Here is a 22196-nt window from a genome sequence, read left to right as displayed (position 1 = left end):
CCCCCACCCCCGGACCTGGCAGTGACCATTCTACTTTCGCTTCTACGAGTTCAGCTGTTTTAAAATTCCACCCATAAGTGATATTATGCAATATTTGTCTTTCTTTGTCTGACCTACTTCACCTGTCATAATGCCCTCAAGTTTCATCCATGATGTTGCAAATGGCAGAATTCCCTTCTATTTATGGCTGAATAATATTTCATTGTATGTGTATATACCATATTTTCTTTACCCATTTATCTGTCAGTGGACACTTAGATTACTTTCATGTCTCAGCTATTGTAAATAATCCTGCAACAAATATGGGAGTGAAGATATCCCTTTGACTTTGTTTCCTTCAGATATATGCCCAGAAGTGGAATTGCTGGATTATATAGTAGTTCTATTTTTATTTTTTCAAGGAATTTCGATGCTATTTTCGAGAGTGGCTGCACCAATTTACATTTCCACCAATGGTGGACAAGGATTTTATTTTATCTGCATTCTTGCCAATCCTCTTTATCTCTTTTGTCTTTTGGTAAGAGCCATTCTAACAGGTGTGAGGTGATACCTCATCGTGATTTTGATTTGCATTTCCCTGATGATTATTGATGTTGAGTGCCTTTTCACGTACATGTTGCCCATATATTTGTCTTCTTTGGAAAAAAATGTCTACTCAGATCCTTTCCCCATTTTTTAAAATTTTTTGGTGAGAAAGATCGACCCTGAGCTAACACCTGTTGCCAATCTTCCTCTTCTTGTTTGAGGAAGAGTGGCTCTGAGCTAACATCTGTGCCCATCTTCCTCTATTTTAAATGTGGCATGCTGTTACAGCATGGCTTGATGAGTGATGTAAACCTGTGCCAGGGATCTGAACCCGCAAACCTGGGTCATTGAAGTGGAGTGTGTTGAATTTAAACACCACAATACTGGGCCAGCCCTCTCTACCCATTTTTTAATTGGATTTATTTTTTTCCTATTGAGTTGTATGAGTTCTTTATATATTTTGGATATTAACTGCTTTTCAGATATATGATTTGCAAATATTTTCTCCTATTCAGTAGGTTTTCATTCTGTTGATAGTTTCCTTTGGTGTCCAGGAGTTTTTCAGTTTGATGTAGTCACACTTACTTTTTGTTTTTTTCTGCTTCTGTTGCCTCTTGTTTTAGTGTCAAATACCCCAAAAAATCATCGCGAAAACTGATGTCAAGGGAACTTGTCCTCTATATCCTAGCTCTTATCTTCAAGTCTTTAATCCATTTTGAATTGATTGTGTGTAGCATAAGACAGTGGTCCAGTTTCATTCTTTTCTGTGTGGCTGTCTAGTTTTCCCAACATCGTTTATTGAAGAGACTATCCTTTCCCTTGGCGCCTTTGTTGTAAACTAATTTACCATTCATACTTGGGTTTATTTCTGGGCTCTCTAGTCTTTCCATTGATCTATGTGTCTGTATGTGAATACCATACTATTTTAATGATAATAGGTTTGTAATATAGTTTGAAATCAGGAAGCATGTTTCCAGCTTTGTTCTTCTTTCTTAAGATCACTTTGGCTTTTCAGAATATTTTGTGGTCCCACACAACTTTTAGGATTGTTTGTTCTATTTTTGCGAAAAATGTCATTGGAATCTTGATAGGGATTGCATTGAATTGTAGTTGACTTTGAGTGTTATGGATATTTTAACAATATTATTTCTTCCTGGTCATGAGCACAGACTGTCTTTCCATTTATTGTAACTTCATCAATTTCTTCATCAATGTCTTACAGTTTTCAGCATGCAGGTCTTTCATTTATTCCTAGGTAATTCATTCTTTTTGATGCTATTCTAAGTTGGATTTTCTCCTAATTTCTATTTCTGATAGTTCCTTATTAATGTGTAGAAACGTGACAGATTTTTGCACGTTGATTGTTGTGTCATGGCATTTGCTGAATTCATTTATTAGTTCTGACAGTTTTGGTGGGGTCTTTAGAGTTTTCCATCTATAATACGTCATTTACAAGTAGTGACTTTTATTTCTTCTTTACTGATTTGGATGCTTTTTATTTCTTTTTCTTGCCAAATTATTCTGGCTAAGACTTCTAGTTCTATGTTGAATAATAGTGGCAAGAGTGAGCATTCTTTTGTTTCTGATCTTAAAGGAAAATCTTTCAGCATTTCATTGTTGAGTATGACATTAGCTATGGAATTTTCATATATGGCCTTTATTATGCTGAGGTACATTTCCTCTACACCCACTTTTTTGAGAATTTTTATCAGAAATTGCTGATTTTTGTCAAACTTTTTTTCTATTTTATCATCTATTGAGATGATCATATGATTTTTATCCTTCATTTTGTTAATGTGGTGTATCACATTGATTGATATGTGGATGTTGAACCATCCCTGCATCCCTTGATCATGGTGTATGATTCTTTTAATGTATTGTTGCATTCAATTTGCTCATATTTTATTGAAGACTTTTGCATGTATGCTCATCAGTGATATTGGACTGTAATTTTCCTTTTTTTGTGCTGTCCTTGTCTGGTTTTGGTATCAGATTAATGTTGGCCTCATAGAATGAGCTAGGAAGCATCCCATCCTCTTCAATATTTCAGAATAGCTTGAGAAGGATAGATATTAAATCTTTTTTGAATGTTTGGTAGAATTCACCAGAGAAGCCATCTGCTCCCAGACTTTTGTTTTTTGAGAGACTTTTCATTGCTGATTCAATTTGCTTGTTAGTAATCAGTTTGTTCAGACTTTCTATTTCTTCATTACTCAGTCTAGGTAGATTGTACATTTCTAGGAATTTATCCAATTTTTTAAGATGTCCAATTTTTTGGTGTATAGTTTTTCATAGTAGTCTCTTAGGATCCTTAGTATTTCTGTGGTCTCAGTTGTAATGTATTTTTATTTTTTATTTTATTTATTTGAGTCCTCTCTTTTTTTCTTGGTGATTGCTTTTAAAGTTTTGTCAATTTTGTTTATCTTTCTTAAGAAGTCTGTTCTTGGCTTCATTGACCTTTTCTATTGTCTTTTAGTCTCAATTTCATTTTTTATGCTCTGATTTTTGTTATTTCCTCCTTTCAACTAACTTTGGAGCCCATCCTGGTGATCTAGTGATTAAGATTCAGCACTCTCACCACTATGGCCTGTGTTTGTTTCCTGGTCAGGGTACTACATCACCTGTCAGTCAATTGTCATATTGTGGCAACTGCATGTTGCTGTGAGACTGAAAGCTATGCCACAAGTATTTCAAATAACAGCAGGGTCACTCATGATGGACAGGTTTCAGTGGAGCTTCCAGACTAAGACAGACCAGGAAGAAGACCTGGGCACCAACTTCCAAAAAAATTGGCCATGAACACTCTTTGAATACCAGTTGAGCAGTATCTGATATAGTGCCAGAAGGTGAAAGGATGGCACAAAAAGACTGGGTAGGGTTCTGCTCTGCTGTACACAGGGTTGCTAGGAGTTAGAATTGATTTGGTGCTCTAATGACAAACTAAGTTTGAGCTTCATTTGTTCTTCTTTTTCTAGGTCCTTGAGGTGTAAAGCTAGGTTGTTTATTTGAGAACTTTCTTGTTTCTTGATGTAGGCATTTATCACTATGAGCTTCTTTCTTAGACTGCTCTCCCTGCATTGCCTAAGTTTTGGTATATTGTATTTCCATTTTCAGTTTTCTTGAGGTATTTTTCACTTTGTCTTTTGATTTTTTCTTTGACCTATTGGTTGTTCAGTAGCATGTTCAGTGGCAAATGAAAAAATTTTCCAGTTTTCTTTCTTGTAATTGATTTGTAGATTCATTCTATTGTTGTCAGAAAAGATGCTTGAAATGATTTCAATCCTCTGAAAGTTACTAGTACTTGTTTTGTGCCCTAACATATGCTCTACCCTGGTGAATATCCCCTGTGTACTTGAGAAGAATGTGTACTCTGTTGTTTTTGGATGGAATGTTCTGTATATGCCTGTTAAGTACCTTCTTTTTAAATTGGAATGTTTAGTTTATTAAAATGGAATGTAATTATTGATATGGTGGGTTCATGTCAACAGTTCTATCATTTGTTTCCTGTTCGTCTGCTTAGTTTATATTCCACTCTTTCTCCTTTCCTATTTTCTTCTGGAATAATTGCATTTTCAAAGAACTGTGTTCTGTTCCTCCCCTGGTTTATATTCCTGTTTCTCCTTTCCTGACTTCTTTTGAATCACTAGAATTTTTTAGAATTGTAAATGTCCATTGGCACCTAACTATTTTTTTTACAGTTTCTCCAGAGATTAAAATATGCATCCTTCAATTTTTATAGCACTCATAAAATTGATACTATAAAATTTTTTAAAATACAAGAATATTCACAGTGTGTACACATATTGAATCATTATGTTGTACACGTGAAACTAACATAATGTTATATGTCAATTATATCTCAATAAAAAAATACAGGGAAATTGCAATCACAGATTGCTGTTTTACCCTCTCCTCTTCTTTTAGGCTATAGTTATCGCTTACATAATATCTATGTAAATTATAAATCTACCATCAATAGTATAATTTTTGCTTTAAACCAGGCTTGGCAAACTCTTCTGTAAGGAGTTCAGATAATACATACTTAGACTTTGTGGGCCATCTGCTCTCTTGTGACTACTCACCTCTGCCCTTGTAGTATTGAAGTAACAATAGATCATACATAAACAAATTCACATGGATGTGTTCCATTAAAACTTTATTTACATAAACAGGTGGAAGTTTGGATGTAGAATACTGAGTTGACAAAGTTTAGATTTTCTTTTTCTTTTTAGCCTTTATATATTTCACTTTAGTATTTTCTGGTTTCCATTGTTTCTGATGAGGAGTTAGGAGTCATTTGAGTAATTATTCCCCTGTAGGTAATGTGCCATTTTTATCTGACTGCTTTCAAATTTTCTCTTTATCTTTGACTGACTTTTAACTACAATATGTTTGTGTGGTTTTGTTTTATTTATTCTGCTTGTCTTCATTTAAATTTGAAGAATTTTTGTCCATTATTTCCTCAAATATTTTTTGCCCAATCTCTCCTCCCTTTTTGGTATTCCACTGGTATTAATGCACAGGTTCCTGAAATTCTGTAATTTTTTTCAATTTCTTTCTATTCTGTAGACCAGAAAATTTCTATTGATTTATTTTCAAATTCACCAATTCTTTCTTTTGTCATATTAAAACTGCTGTAAAACCTATCTAATAATTCATTTAACCAATTATACATTTCAGTTTGAGAATTTCCATTTGATTCTTTTTGTAACATATTTTGATGATAGCAATTAGCATTTTAATCAATGTTGAGACAATTTTTCTTTATTTCCTTGATTATGGTAATAAGAGATCCTTCAAATTTCTCTTACTTTTTATTGCATTCTAAGTGTTATTTTAGTGTTAGTATTGTTCTCCATTTTCTCTTGAGTATGGGTCACACTTTTCTTGTGTCTGTATGCATTTAATAATTTTGGATTTTATCCTAGATATTTTGAATGATTTGTTGTAGCAACTCTTGATTTAGTTATATTCCTTTCAAGAACACTCAGTTTTACTCAAACAGCCACACAGGGTCTCTGTCCCACCTTCCAAGGCTGAAAAGATTAGGTGCTGCTGTGCTTGGGGCTGGCCCCACCTGTCTGTGCTCCTGAGAGAGCTGACAACAACTGCTTGCTAAAGAGAGCCACCCTGGGGGCCTGCACTGACTGTGAGCTGCTGAGCCTAGCAATAAGCCATGCTGGGTGCTTGACTCACTTAAAAGCAAAACAGCAGTAGTTGTGTGCTATTTGACCTTGCAGCCACCCATTCTGGGGCACATCTCACCCAGTAAAGTGACCATAGCAGCTGCACATGTCTGAGCCTTACAACCAGTTGGCTTGGGGCCACCCTAGTCTACCCATGCACCTGAAGCAAAAACAAACCCACCACAACAGAAGGGCATATGTAGTCAACACAGGGGAAACTCCTGGAACATTTGAAACAGGTGACAAGAGGAAAGCATATTTCTGGGTCCCATAAGACATCTCTTATATAAGGCAAAATTTCCAAGATCAGGAGATGTAGCCAATATACCTAATACAGAGATATTAGCAGAGAGAATTAGGCAAAGTGAGGACACAAATGAATATATTCCAAATAAGGGAACAGGATAAATCCTCAGAAAAAGAACTAAACAAAACAGAGATAAACAATCTACTTTGTAAAGAGTGTAAATTAATAGTCATAAGGGTGCTCACTGATCTTTGGAGAAGAATAAATGAACACAGTGAGAACTTCAACAAAGAAATGGAGAATATTAAAAAGAACCAATATGAACTGAAGAATACAATAATGGAAACGAAAAATTCTCTAGAGGGAATCAACAGCAGACTAAATGTCACAAAGGAAGGGATGAGTGATCTGGCTGAAAGAGTAGAGGACATCACCCAAGCTGAACAGAAATAAAAAAATAGTTAAAAAGAAGGAAGACAGTCTAAGGGACCTCTATGACAACACCAGCATACTAAGATCTGTATTATAGGTGTCTCAGAAGGAAAAGAGAGAAACAGGGAGAAGAAAACCTATTTGAAGAAATAGCAACTGAGAAATTCCTTAACCTAAGGAAGGAAACAGACATCCAATTACAGGAGACACAGTGGGCACCACACAAGATGAAGCCAAAGAGGCACCCACCAAGACAAATTATAATTAGAATGTCAAGAATTAAAGATAAAGAGAGAATCTTAAAAGCTGCAAGAGAAAAGCAACAAGTTACATACAAATGAAACTTCATAAGGTTATCAGCTGACTTCTCAGCAGAAACCTTACAGGTTAGAAGGGAGTGGCATGATATATTCAAAGAGCTGAAAGGCAATAGATCAAGCCAGGAATGCTCTACCCAGCAAGGTTATCATTCAGATTGGAAAGAGAGATAAAGAGTTTTCCAGAAAGGCAAAAAGTAAAGGAGTTTATTACCACTAAACTGAACTTACAAGAAATGTTAAAGGGGCTTATTTAACTGGAGAAGGAAAGACCACAAGTAGGAATAAGAACATTGTCAAAGAAAAAATATCATTGGTAAAGGCAAATCTACGGTAAAGGTAGTGGATCAACCACATATAAAGCTGGTATGAAGGTCAAAAGACAAAAGTAATAAAAATATCTATCTTTATGATATGAGGTTAAGGGATACACGCACACACACACACACACAAAGAGCATAAGTATGCTATGAAAAACATAAAATGTGGGGAGGAGTGTAAAATTGTAGGGGTTTTAGTGAAAGGTTAATCTTAAGAGACAATCAACTTAATATAGACTTCTATTTTCCTAGGTTATTTTATAGGAACCAAGTGGTAACCACAAACCAGAAACCTATAATAAATACACAAAAAATAAATAGGAAGGAACCCAAATATAATATTAAAGAAAGTCATTAAATCACAAGGGGAGACAGCAGGAAACTGAGAAAGGAAAAGAGGAGAACTACTAAAACACCAAGAAAAAAGTAAAACGTGGTAATAAGTACATTATTATCAATAGCTACTTTAAATGTCAATAGACTAAATGCTCAAATCAAAAGACATAGGGTGGCTGAATGGATTAAAAAAACAAGACCCATTTATATGCTGCTTACAAGAGATACACTTCAGAACTAAAGACACTCACAAACTAAAAGTGAAGGGATTGAAAAGGCACTCCATGCAAAGGGAAGTGAAAAGAAAGCTGGGGTAGCAATACTTATTTCAGATATACTTTAAAACAGCAGCTGTAACAAGAGACAAAGAAGAGCACTACATAATGATAAAGGGAACAATCTAACAAGAGGATATAACACCTGTAAATATCTGTGCACCCAACATAGGAGCACCTAAATATATAAAGCAATTATTAACAGACATAAAAGGATAAACTGATAGTAACACAATAATAGTAGGGAACTTTAACCTCCACTTACGTAAATGGATAGATTGTCCAAACAGAAGATCAATAAGGAAACATTGGTCTTAAATGACACATTAGACCAGATTTTCTTTGTAGACACATACAGTACATTCCATCCCCAAACTGCAGAATACACATTCTTTCTTCATGCACATGGAACATTCTTCAGAATAGATCACATATGAGGCCACAAAAGAAGTCTCAATAAATATAAGCAGATTGAAATAATACCAAGTATCTTTTTCTGATCAGAACAGTAGGAAACTGGAAATCAGCTACAAGAAGAAAGCTGAAAAAACCATAAATACGTGGAGATTAAACAAAATGCTAATGAACAACTATTAGGCCAGTGAAGAAATCAAAGGAGAAATAAAAAAATACCTGGAGACAAATGAAGATGAAAATACAATATGCCAAAATTTATGGGATAGAGCAAAAGTAGTACTAAGAGGAAAGTTTATGGCAGTACAGGCCTACCTTAAGAAACAAGAAAAATTTCAAAGAAACCATCTAACAGTGCACCTAGAAGAACTAGAAAAATAAGAACAAACAAAGGCCAAAATCAGTAAAAATTAGGAAATAAAAATCAGAGCATTTAAAAATAAATGAAATAGAGACTAAAAATCAGTAGGAAAATTACCAATGAAACTAAGAGCTGATTCTTTGAAAAGATAAACAAAATTGACAAACCTTTAGCTAGATTCACCAGGAAAAAATGAGAGAAGGCTCAGATAAATAAAATCAGAAATGAATGAGGAGATATTACAATGGAGACTACTGAAGCACAAAAGGATTATAAGAGACTAATATGGAAAGCTATATGGCAGCAAATTGGATAATCCTGAATAAATGGGTAAATCTTAGAATCTCACGACCTTCCAAAACTGAGTCATGAAGAAATGAGACTCTGAATAGACCGATCACTAGTAAGGAGATCGAAACATTAATCAAAAACCTCACAAAAAACAAAAGTCCAGGACCACACAGCTTCCCTGGTGAATTCTACCAAATGTTCGTAGAAGACTTAATACCAATCCTTCTTAAACTCTTCCAAAAAGTTGAAGAGGAAGGGAAGCTTCCTAAGTCATTGTATGAGACCACCATTACTCTTATACCAAAACCTGACAAGGATAACACAAGAAAGAAAATTATAGGCCAATATCACTGATGAACATAGATGCAAGAATTCTCAACAAAACACTAGCAAATTGAACACAACAATACGTTGAAAAGTTCATACACCATGATCAAGTGGGATTTATTCCATGGGTGCAGGGATTTTTTCAACATCCACAAATCAATCAATGTGATACACCACATTAACAAAATGAAGAATAAAAATCATGTGATCATCTCAATAAATGCAGAGAAAATATTCAACAAGATACAGCATTCATTTATGATAAAAATTCTGAATAAAATGGGTATAGAAGGAAAGTACTTCAATGTAATAAAGGCCATATATGACAAATCCACAGCCAACATCTTACTCAACAGTGAACAACTGAAAGCTATCCCTTTAAGAATAGGAAGAAGACAAGAATGCCTATTTTCACCACTCTTCTTTAACATGGTAGTGGAAGTCCTAGCCAGAGCAATTAGTCAACGAAAAGAAATAAAAGGGATCCAAATTGGAAAACATGCAGTAAAACTGTCAGTATTTGCAGATGACATGATTTTATGCACAGAAAATCTTAAAGAATCCACTAAAAATTATTAGAAATAATAAATGAACACAGTAAATTTGCAGGTACAAAATCAACATACAAGAATCAGTTGCATTTCTATACACTAACAACAAAATAGCAGAAAGAGAAAGTAAGAATACAACCCCACTTATAATTGCAAAAAAAAAAAAAAGAATAATGTACATAGGAAAAAATGTAACTGAAGAGGTGAAAAACTTGTACACTGAAAACTCTAAGACATTGTTGAAAGAAATCGAACAAGACACAAAGAAATGAAAAGATATTCTGTGCTCATGGATTGGAATAATAAACATTGTTAAAATGTCTATACTTCCTAAAGCAATCTACAGATTCAATGCAATCCCTCTCAAAATCCCAATGACATTTTTCTTGGAAATAAAACAAAGGTACCTAGAATTTATATGGAATAATAAAACCCCCAAATAGCCAAAGCAATCCTGAGAAAAAAAGAACAAAGCTGGAGGTATCACAGTCCCTGATTTAAAAATACTACAAAGCTATAGTAATCAAAATGGCATGGTACTAGCACAAAAACAGACACAGAGATCAACAGAATAGAATTGAGAGCCCAGAAATAAACCCACACACCTATGGACAGCTAAATTTCAACAAGGGAGCCAAAACGTCAAAGTGGAGGACGGAAATTCTCTTCATCAAATGGTGTTGGGAAAACTGGACAGCTGTTTCTTTTCTAGGATTTATCCCCAATCTTTTCAGCTTCTGTACAGGTGATGGACCTGAACGTTGTCACTGGCTTGAAGAACCAGCGAGACAGTTGGCTTACAGCCAAGTTTTAGTCACCTAATAGTTTGCTGCCTGGGGCCTGTGCTCAACACAACAACATGAAAATAGAAAACCGACCTGTTCCCTTTGCTTTTTTTCAAGTGTTTTCTGCATTTCAGTACCTTCATGATTTTGGTCACCCTCCAGAAATGTGTGCGTGTGTGTTTATGTGTATTTCAGAGTTTATAGTTATTATCTCTTGGGGAACTCTTCCAATAGGAGCTTCTCAGCCGTTACTCTATTGATATGCCTCTAACTTCACTAACATTTCCTTTTGCAGTCTCTAATGCTTTTAATGCCATGTAGTAAAAATTTCCTTTCTAGAATTTCTATTTTTACAGTTTTAATTTCCCTGCTGATATTTGCCATCTATTCTTTATTATTACTAATTGTTCGTTTAAGTGCTTCGATAGACTCCTAATATAAAGTTCTTGCATGATCCTAACATCTAGGATATTATGGGGTCTGCCTCTATTGACTATTTTTTTCTTTAATTATGGGTCATGTTTCCTTGTTTTTCACATGTTTAATAATTTTTTATTATATGCACATCGTTTTGAATGGTACCTTGTGGGGAGTCTAGATTTAAAGGACATTGACTTTTATTCTCCCAGGCAGCTAAATTACCAACAAGTGTTTTCCAGTCTGTTCGACTTACTATAATTTTTTGTTATGGTGGCTTAATTTCAAATTTGAATTTAGTCTTTGGGCATGGTCCTTAGTCCAGGGTGGGTTCCTTAATCCAACAACTTAGAACTTTTGGAGTCACCACAGAAATTCTGAGGTGTCAAGAACATTCTCTCCACTCTAACTGGGTTGGAACTTCAACATCTCTATCACTGTACAATGTCTGGTATCCACCTTCAGTTCTCAAATCTCCAGCAGTCATACTCGGACAGGCTTCATGGAATTTCCTCTTGCATGTGTGCAACCCAACCATGGACTTTCAGAGAATAGTCCTGTACAATCTTGAGATCCTCATTTTTGTAGATTTTTCCTGTCACAAATTCTAGGTGCCACATTTTGATCTGTGTCTCTTTAGGTCAAAAAAGCACCACTTTGCTTGGCCCTCACCTCCCTGCACTCTGGTAGGAAAGTATTCTCAGGTAGAAACTCACAGTGATTGTAGGGCCTACGTAACATTCTTCAGTACAGCATCACAATCCTGGATTGCCTCTTGTTCAATGCTGGAAAACTGTTACTTCACATATTTTTTTCCTGGATTTATATTTGTTTTAGTTGTGAGGGCAACTCCAAAGCAGTTGCTGTGTTATAGCCTGAAGTAGATGGTCCCATCAGCTGGGAGAAGTGTTTTGCCACATATTAAATTTATATGGAAGCCTGTTCTAGGACTGACTATACTATCTCCTATCCTTCATGCTCAGGGCGTTTCTGTTAGTTCACCCAGAGCAGAAAATGAATCACAAATGTAGTTGTGTTATGGGGCAGAGGCTCAAGAAATATTGAAACTTCAGTTTCTTTTTCCTTTGTCCACATGGAAATGACAGTCTATGCATTCGATCCATGACCTTTCTAGAATGAGAACTACATCATATATTTGGAAAGGCTGTACAGTATACTAGAATGCCTCGGACAGAGGTGGATTTGAATTTTTTCTCTGCTATGTAAGAAATGTATGATTTTATTAAAAGATCACAAGATATCATAAATGAAATCATTATCATCACAACAGTAAAAGAATGTCTCTCTATTGAGCCTTTTACCATGTGGTAATATTTGTTTAAGAAGTATTTAATATTTGTTTAAGAAGTATTTTATATATTACCTCATTTTATGTCTACAATAAACCAATCCAGATGTTGTTTACACTTTACTAGTGATGAAAATGAGGCATGGAAATAAACAACTTACCTATGGTCATAGAGGGAAAGATTCGATTGATTCTGAAAACTAAACTCCAAATCATTATCTTACACTGTGTCTCTGAGTTTGGCTAAACCCTACTAGAAACAGGAAATGCTCTCTCATTTCCATAAGAATATGCAACAATTCATTTGAAAGAACATCGCAGAAGGAGGGGGATACTTGCTTACCAAGTGTCTCATCTGGGTCGGAAAGTGAAGGGTTTTTAAGAATATGGCCATTAAAGTAGAATTTTGAAGAAGACTGAATACTTGCTTCTAAATAAATGAGCTGGATTTTCAGTGACGTCAACTGTTTTAGACAACACTGCAATTATTTGTCAAGAACAATGCACTCCAGAGAGCTCCGTGAATTTTCTGAAATGGAAATGCTGGTGTCTGGCTACAAACTGAGGAGGATGGAGTCCATGAACAGAGCCCTGGACTGACATTATATGATATAAGACCTGTTAGGCTGGGTCATTAACTTGTTGTATGACATGAAACAAATAAGTTCTCCTTTTTGTGTCTCAATCTCCTCATCTATAAAGCAAAAGGATTAGATGAGGGGCTTTTTTTGTTTTCAAGCTGCATGACCTTCTTTATAATCCAGTTTATCTGTTTCTATTTGTATCAGAGCACAGAGATATTAACATCTCTGACTTCTGTCCTGCACGATGACAAAGAGTTTCCCAACCCAGAGCAGTTTGATCCTGGCCACTTCCTGGATGAAAGTGGTAACTTTAAGAAGAGTGACTACTTCATGGCTTTTTCAGCAGGCAAGCAAACTGCATTTTTATCTGTCAACAGGGGTCAAGTGAGATGAGGAAGAGCATTGCATGAAGGCTACTCTGGGCTGGATGAATTGTCATTTGTATGAGGCCAGATGCACCACTCCCGAAGTCCAGGTTATTTCTCATTGGATTGGAGGCTGCATTCACTAAGTTTGTCTCATAACCCACCACTGAGATTCCTAAGAGCTTCCACTAGAAGTCCAATTCCACTAAGTATTTTTCACCGGCCCTAAGAAGCCAGTTCGCTCAATAAGCTTCACTGAGACCCTTATATGTAGCAGCTGCATGCTCAGATCCTGGGACACAAATGTGAATCAGAAACAGATCCTCTCTCTAGGAGAGGGGAGAGCAAATTGACAGGCAATGAGACTCCTGAGTGACAAATGCTCTTTGAGGGGCAGCTGTGGGAGTCCAGAGAGAGGAGCTCCTGACTCCTGCCTTTTGGGAGTCAGGGGCAGAGGGCACAGTAGTTGGAGGGTAAGGAAAATTTTCTTGCAGGAAGTAGCATTTGAGTATCTTCCTTCAATTTGTTAGAGGCCTGGAAGGAAACAGGTGCACCCTTGAAAAAAGGTTAAAGTGATTTTAACGAATAGACTGTTTTCGGAGATGTGGGCAGGATTAAGGGAAGTAACAAAGTATGGTGAAGTACTCAGGGACAAACATCAGCAGGAAGATGTTGCCATCCTAGGTCAGAAGGATCCAGGGAAGGAGGGTGTTACTGGAATGACTGGAACCCAAACTGACCTTTAGCAAGGAGAGGGTGGATACCTCAACAGCAGATGCATCTATAGGTGGAGGAGTACAGCCAGTGCCTAAACTGTCTCCTGGCAGGAAGGGATTGAAGGAATAAGTACTCTGACCCTTTCAATATCTAATCCTCGGAATGTATTCAGAACCCAAAAGGGAACCAACTTCTGGGTTTATGAATTCTATAGAATCATCTTCCTGAACACAAAGTAGGCATGGATGGAAGACAAACAAACATAGAATGGATCTGGAAGGAAGGAGAAATGAAGAAAATTCAGCACATTCCAAAGGAGAAGCAAGGGTTAGGTGCAGTGTCTAGAGATGATCTCAAAGCAAGATACTGCTGCACTAGTCCTGGCCTGTCTTCCTGTATTTTGGGCCCGCTATTGCAGTAAGAGCTTGCTCGAGATTTCTGTTCATTGCACAGGGCTTGCAGGCCTGCTTTTGTCCTGATATTGTGGCAATCGTGACAAGATCTAAGGCCGTACCTTAAGAGTTTATACTCTAGCCTGTGGGACAGATGAATAATTACAATTTCATGTGAAATGTGCTGTATTAGAAGCACTGATGAGTGTTGTGGAGAACAGATAAGGGAGTGAATTGTATACCCTGAGCAGGTGAAGGAAGTTTGCATAGAATAAATGACATCTGAGCTCATTCTAGAAGCGTGTGGAGAATATCATCAGGCAGAGTGGAGAGGAGGACTATTTCAGTTGAGGAATGACTGGAATCTCAGATAATATTTGAAATTACCAGTCTGTTTGGAGATTTGTGAAGAGTTAGTAACGCTTTTGGCTAGTTTACTTTTTTATATTTTTATACTTGGCAATGGTAAGGCTAGAAATTTTTTAAAGTAGGACATGACGAGGTTAAGATTATCCTTTAGAATCCAGATAAAGAGAAATAAATCTATTGTTGAGTCTTGGGAGGTAGATGTATAGGGTGTGTCTCATGCCAGTTGGGATAGTAAGTGTACATGTGTGTTTTTGTGTGTGTGTATAGAAAGATGTCATTGGCAAACCTCAGCAAAACAATTTCAATGTGGAGGTAGAGAAAAGATTTATTCAGAAAGCATGTACACAGAAATCCATGCTGAGGAAATGAAGGAAACCAGGTTTGAGTGTAGATAAAAGAAGCCATCAGTTAATTAGTCCTTTAATAATTAATTCCATTTATTTAAGCCTCCCTGTGTGCTAACTCAGAAGTAGAATTAAATGAATATTTACTTTATATGTCATTTTTTAGGAAAAAGAGTTTGTGTTGGAGAAGGCCTGGCCCGCATGGAGCTGTTTTTACTCCTGACCAACATTTTACAGCATTTTACCCTGAAACCTCTGGTTGACCCAAAGGACATTGACACTACCCCAATTCTCAGTGGGATAGGCTCTATACCACCCTTCTATGAGCTCTGTTTCATTCCAGTCTGAAGAAAGGGCAGGCCGCCTGAGCACAGAGCGAGACTCGCTAGCCTCATCTGAACAAGCCGGATGCTTTCTGTCCTGTTTGTTAGCCATTATCCATTCCCCCTTAACAGCAGAAATGACGTTCCTGAGCCCTGTCTCTTCTAATTTTCCCCATCCTTTAAGATTCAGTTCAAATTTCCCTGCATGAAGTAAAGCTCACTGGTTTGTCTCCAATAAACTTCTTATTGTAACACAATTTTGAGATCTCAAGCTACATCTCATCTGCAGTGTACACAAAGTGGAAGGCACCTTATAGTTGTCATATTTTGTTTTATTAAAAATTAAAAATTTGAAGTTATCCCATGGGTTAAAACATTTTAAAAACAAAATATGAAACTGACTCATCTCTTATTCGTATCTAGCTCTCCAGGGGAATGATCTCTTGACAGTTTGGCATGTAGAATTTCTATACTTTTGCTATGATTATTAAAATATAACTATGTATGTGCTGTGTATGTTTGCATATGTATGTTTGTATAGGTGTATGTATGTATATGTATATACATGTGGGGAGAAAATAGAGGAAGATCATTTCATCCAGAGGCAATCGCATGAATTTGTTGATCTGTCCAAGGATGTCCTTCCTCTTTTGCCCTAGTGGTTAAAGACACATGCACACAGATATATTAAGGCACAGAAGAGGGGAATATAATATATATGAATGGTTATATTTGAACACATGCATACAGAAATTTATGTGTGGTTTTATGTGTATGTTTGTGTGAATATACATATATACACACATGTATATATTTACATGTAATATAAACATATGTTTATCACATTATATATGTATCATAATAGCTATGATTTGACGGTGACATTTATATAGTAACATATAGATAGTTTCACAAACAGTATAAATAAATGTGTCTCATATACCCTGCTGATTGCCTATAATAATTTTACATAATAATTTTAAAATGATCTCACTATCCAAGGTTGTTTAGATTATTTTTGAAATTTTGCAACTTTTGAACTTTTGTTACATGCTATTATGTGCATATATCTTTTATTATTCCTGTGCTACTTCTTTACGATAGTTTCCTAGATGTGATATGGCTGCACATATATGTGCACATTTATTTTTCATAGATATATATGAAGAATATTGCACTAAAAATTATATATGTTTACTTTTCTGTCATGAGTGTAATAGAAACACTATTGACCAAACTCTTATACTGAGGGCAATTTTTTTTGTAGATTTAATAATTTTAATTACCTATCATGGATTTTTTCAAGTAGGAAGTCCTACCATCTGCAAATAATATTTCATTGCAATGACCAGAAATTTCTATAAATAGCATCTACACCTTTGTATCTCTCTCTCTCTGACATCACATACACATATACACACATATATTTACACTAATATTTGTTTTTAAGCATGGGAAAGTGATAAAAATTGTGAAGATTTGTGGGGACAAGATAACAGCATTTGGGAAATCCATATTGGGAAGAATGCTTTTTGATGTGATTTTACCCTTGAGTTGATTGCTCATTTGAAATCAAGAGCTGAGAGGCTGAAAGGCTGATTATAAAATCTCACATAGGAGCTTTAGAACCTGAAAAAAGTTTTTGGCACATCCCCAGGGCTAGTAGGAAAAAAAATGGAGTTTAGAGTCAGCCAAGTAGGAAAGACCAAGTAAACATATTGACTTCAGTTGAAGCCTGAAGGTAACAGTGAAAGTCTGCAACCAAAGGTTAGGAATCAGCCTGAAGTTGAAGAATCCTTATGACTACAGTCCTGCTGTAAAGAATTTCAATCACTGTTTGCATTACATTGATTCACGCCTAAATGTTTTCTGCTTGCTGGAAGCATCCTTTTGGCTGGAGAAAGGTAATGCCATTTATAGCCTCAAATTATCAGTGCATTATTTATTGTACAATGTGTAGGACACAATAAAGATAAAAATGCAACTGAGAAACATGTGATCTTCTCAATAAATGTACAAAAAATTGATAAAGCTCAACACTCTAACAAATTGAGAATAGTATAGGATTTCCTAAATCTGAAAAAGGATATCTCCAAAATCCTAGACAATGTTTATATAATGATGAAATATTAAACCCTATCCCCATAAGTTTGAAAATAGTAAGGATATACACTCTCATTACTTTTATTCAATATGAGACTGAAAGATGTCAACAAAATTGTGTGAAGTAGTGACATGTGAAAATTCCAACATAAAACAATGAGAGCACAGGCAAAAATTATCAGATCAACTTTTCAGAACTCTTGAAATTAGCCAAAGGCTTACATCAATCTGCAGAATGTTTATTCAAGTAAAATGGATAAATCTCAGTAAGAACAGTGAACTCTGGTGTTTTAACTTGCCTTATTCCCTTCTTTTGTCTCTCCTGCCATGAGGTAACTTGAAAAGATATAGCCCATAATGATGGTGAAAAGCAGCAGTCTAACAGCCACTGGAGATGGCAGAATGGAGTTGGAGCTCCTTCAAAGCCCTATTCCCAAAGAATTATTATTTGACCTGCCTTGTGGTTCCCTGGAACACCTCACATGCAGGGTTGTCTTTATTTGATCTGATTATGAGCTTACCCAGTAAAAACAGCATTTTCCCCAGAAGAATTTGTTGAAAACAATTAGAGGCAATTTTTCGAGAAAGTGGATGCCTGAAGCTATGGGAAACAGTTGGGGGAAATCAGTAGACCAACTAAAAAGCTTAAAAGGAAAAGCTTCAGAATGAGATATTCATAAGAGGCTTTGAAAAACTCTGACATATTATCGAGACATTACAAGTCCATACATGCTCAGAAAGACCTGAGAAGACCCTAAGCTCTCACATCTGGTTAACCTTAAGGCCCTGTGTAAGCAGGAAGTGAAGGCTAAGGCAGAATTCTAAACTGCCTGGATGAGTGTTGAAGGCATGTTCTGACATACACACTGAGCATCTTATAAAGACAAAGAGATTTATTGGTTCTAGACTACTAAGGAAATATCTGTCCAGCTAGTGGATGAGCACTAGGCTAACTGAGCAAAGGCTTTAGTGGGTGCACAGGACAAAGAACAGAAACTTCACAGAATTATTTCAGAGTAGTCATGAAAGAAAAATAAAGAAAATAAACTGCTAAGAATATTCTATTTAGGTCTGGAGGGTGTAAATGTGTAGCTGAATAGAATTAACTTCTGATGGTAAAGAAGTGTGGCTATAGGAATTGGCTACAAGGTTAATACAAAAATGAATTTCTCTACACTATCAAGAAATAATTAAATGATGATATTATTAAAATAACCATTTAAAATAACCTAAAACCCTCTCAAATTACTACAAATATGTCTGTTGTATAATGTGCAACACCTCAACACTACAAACTACAGAACATTGCTGGGAGAAGCGAAAGAATACTCAAATACATTGAGAGTTATACCATGTTCATAAGTCGAAAAAAATTAATATTCTTAAGGTGTCAGTTCCCAAAGCTCACTATAAAGTTAATGAATTCTCAATCAAAGTCTTATCAGAATTTCTGTGGGAATCGACCAATTGATTGGAAAACCTGTGTGGAAATGCAATGAAGCTATTATACTCAATATAGCATTGAAGAAGAAGAAGAAGAAGAAGGAGTAGAAAGACGGAGGACTTACATATCAAGTATAAAGACTTACTTTAAAGCTATAGCATTTAGGACAATGTGGGATAGGCACATGGATAGCAAATTGGAATGGAATAGAATCGAGTTTAGAAACAGACTCACACCTATACAATCAAATGAGAGTGCTACTTAATTTAGTAGGAAAAGGATAATCTCAATAATTGATGCTAAATAAAGTGAATAGTCAGTTGGAAGAAAATGCAACTAGTTTCCTACAAGTTGTTTACAAACAGTAATTTGAGATGGGTCATAGATAGAAATGTGAGTAATAAAACTATAAAGCCTCTAGTGTAAAACATAAGAGCAAGTCTTTATGGCCTTGAACTCTACAAACAGATAATTTTTAAAAATAGGTTACAGAAATCACTTATTACAGGAGATTGATAAATAGGTCTTTATTTAAATTAATATTTAAAGTCATATCCATCAAAATATATCATTTAATGTAGTCAAAAGGTAAACTACAGACTGGGAGAAGTATTTGCAGTAGATATATCCATGGAAGCACCTATATCCAGGTTATATAAAGAACTTGAGAAAAAAAAGGCACCCAAATATTTTTTAAACTGTCAAAATGTTTGAACAATCACTTCATAGAAGAGAATATCCATGTGGTCATGAGAAAGGTACTCAACTTTATTAGTTATATTGGAAATAAAAATTAAAACAACAAATGAATTACTATTACATACCTATCAAAATGGAAAAAAAAATCCTGAAAATCCCATGTTTGTGAGAATGTGCTACAATTGGAACTCTCGTATATTGCTGGTGGGGTATAACTTGTTTCAAAACTCTGAAGTGTTTGACTATATGTCCTAAATGTAGACACGTGCCTACCCCTAGAGACCAGGGACTTTACTCTCAGTTGTATATCCCAGAGAACATATGCACACATCAAAGAAAAGACCTGAACAAGAGTATTCACAATGGCTTTCTTTAGTAGCCCCACACTGGAACCAACCCAACGTCTATTAAATTTACAGTGGACAAACATATCATGTCATTTTCATACAGTGGAATACTACTATCAATAAAAAAGAACAAACCACTACTACTTGTGGAAACATCCATTAATCTCATAGGTATAAGGTTGAATGAAAGAGCAGACATCAAAAAATACATTCTGTAAGATTATATTTTTGTACATTTCTAGAATAGGCAAAACTAGCCTTCGTTGATAGAATTCAGAATAGTGGTTTATTCTCTAGGATGAATGGACTGGAAAAGGCCATGAGAGAGTCTCCTGGGATGTTGGAAAATGTTCTAGATCTCGATGTGGACGGTGCTTATGAAGGTGTATGCATATGTATATATTATGAAGGTGTATACATATGTAAAAAGTCACCAAAACATATACTGAAAATTAATGCAGTTTACTGGATGGGTTTTATATTTCAACAGAGCAAAAGATAAATCAAATAAACAGACCTACAGAAAACAAGATACTTACAAAGATATGAGAATAAAGAGTAGACCATAGAAATAAAAATCTGTTAAATCCAAATGTTAGAATTACCTGAGAGTGGAAATATAGCAAGTGTGATGAAAATATTTATAGAAATATAAATGGAAAGATAAATAATGCCAGCATAAAAAACAGAAAATATTAAAAAATATTAAATAAAAGTTTTATTTTATTTTTCCAGCTTTATGTGGTATAATTGACATAAAAATTGTATATATTTGATACAATATGATGTTTTGATATACATTGTGAATGATTACCACAATCAAGTTAATTAACATATCCATCACCTCATAGTTCATTTTTTTGTTTTTTTGGTGTGGTGAGAACACTTAAGATCTACTCTCAGGAAATTTCAGGTATATGATAAAGTATTATTAACTATAGTCACCATGTTGTCGATCTAGATCTCTAGAACTCATTTAGGTTATAATGCAAAGTTTGTACCCTTTGACTAATATCTCCCCATTTCCCCCACCCTCAGCCCTGGCAACCACCGTTCTATATTGTGTTTCTGTGATTTCAACTTTTTTTTTTAATATTTCACAGAGAAGTGATACCATATAGTATTTCTATTTCCCTTTGTGAGATATTTAATTCAGTATAATCCCTGCAGTTTCATCCACATCATCACAAATGGCAGGATTTCCTTTCTTATGGTTAAATAATATTCTACTATACATTATATTGTATTTTCTTTATCCTTTCATTCATCAGCAGACTTAGGTTGTTTCCATACCTTGGCTATTGTGAATAATGCTGCAATGAACACGGGAATGTAGACATCTCTTTGAGACACTGATTTCATTTTCTTTGGATATATGCTCAGAGGTAGGATTGATGGATTATATGGGAGTTCTATTTTTAATTTTTTGTGGAGCCTCCATACTGTATTCCATCCTAATTGTAACAACTTGCATTCCGACCAACAGTATATGTTTCCTTTTTTCCACTTTCTTGCCAGCACTTATCTTTTGACTTTTTGATAACAGCCATCATAACAGTGTGAGATGATAACTGATTGTGGTTTTGATTTGCATTTACCTGATGATTAGTGATGTTGAGCAACTTTTCATGTACCTGCTGGCTATTTGGATGTCCTTTTTGGAAAAATGTCTATTCAGATTATCTTCCCATTTTTTAATTGGATTTTTTCCCCTATTAATTGTATGAGTTCTTTATATATTTGGGATATGAATCCTTTATTTTGCAAATATTTTCTCCTATTCTGTAGATTGCCTTTTCATTTTGATAATGGTTTCTTTCGGTGTACAGAAGCTTTTTATTTTGATGGAGTCCCACTTATTTATATTGCCTTTAGTTGCCTTTTATTTTGGTGTCAAATCCAAAAAATCATTGCCAAGACCAATGTCAAGGAGCATATCCCCTATCTTCTAGCTCTTACCTTCAAGTATTTAACCAATTTTGAGTTGATTTTTGTGTGTTGTGTAAGATAGTTGTCCAGTTTCATTCTTTGGCTTGTGGCTGTCCAGTTTTCCCAACACCATTTATTGAACAGACTGTTTTTTCAACACAATATTTTCTTGGCTCCCTCATCATGAATCATTGACTGTATATGTGTAGGTTTATTGCTGGGCTCTCTATTCTGTTCCATTGAGTTGTGTCTTCTTTTTTTTGAGGAAGATTAGCCCTGAGCTAATATCTGCTGCCAATCTTCCTCTTTTTTGCTGAGGAGGACTGGCCCTGAGCTAAAATCTATGCCCGTCATCTTCTACTTTATATGTGGGACGCCTGCCACAGCATGGCTTGACAAACAGTGCGTAGGTCCACAGCTGGTATCCAAACTGGCAAATCCCAGGCCGCTGAAGTGGAATGTGTGAACTTAAGCGCTGTACCACTGA

At 35.5% G+C, this 22196-nt stretch overlaps 1 protein-coding gene across 1 annotated transcript in view; it reads left to right on the top strand.

Moving 5' to 3' along the window:
- Nucleotides 1-15444, top strand: part of LOC124236359 (cytochrome P450 2C21-like) — a 41172-nt gene extending 25728 nt beyond the window's left edge. Inside the window, exons 8-9 of the mRNA XM_046655316.1 lie at nt 12882-13023; nt 15031-15444. Coding sequence (XP_046511272.1) covers nt 12882-13023; nt 15031-15212 — 324 coding nt within the window. The 3' untranslated portion in view covers nt 15213-15444. The remainder of the gene's footprint in view (nt 1-12881; nt 13024-15030) is intronic.
- Nucleotides 15445-22196: the final 6752 nt, after the last annotated feature.

Source organism: Equus quagga, chromosome 2 (assembly GCF_021613505.1).
Source record: "Equus quagga isolate Etosha38 chromosome 2, UCLA_HA_Equagga_1.0, whole genome shotgun sequence".
Taxonomy (NCBI): Eukaryota; Metazoa; Chordata; class Mammalia; order Perissodactyla; family Equidae; genus Equus; species Equus quagga.
The sequence above is the reverse complement of the archived record's forward strand: the minus strand, read 5'-3'. Positions and strand labels throughout refer to the sequence as shown.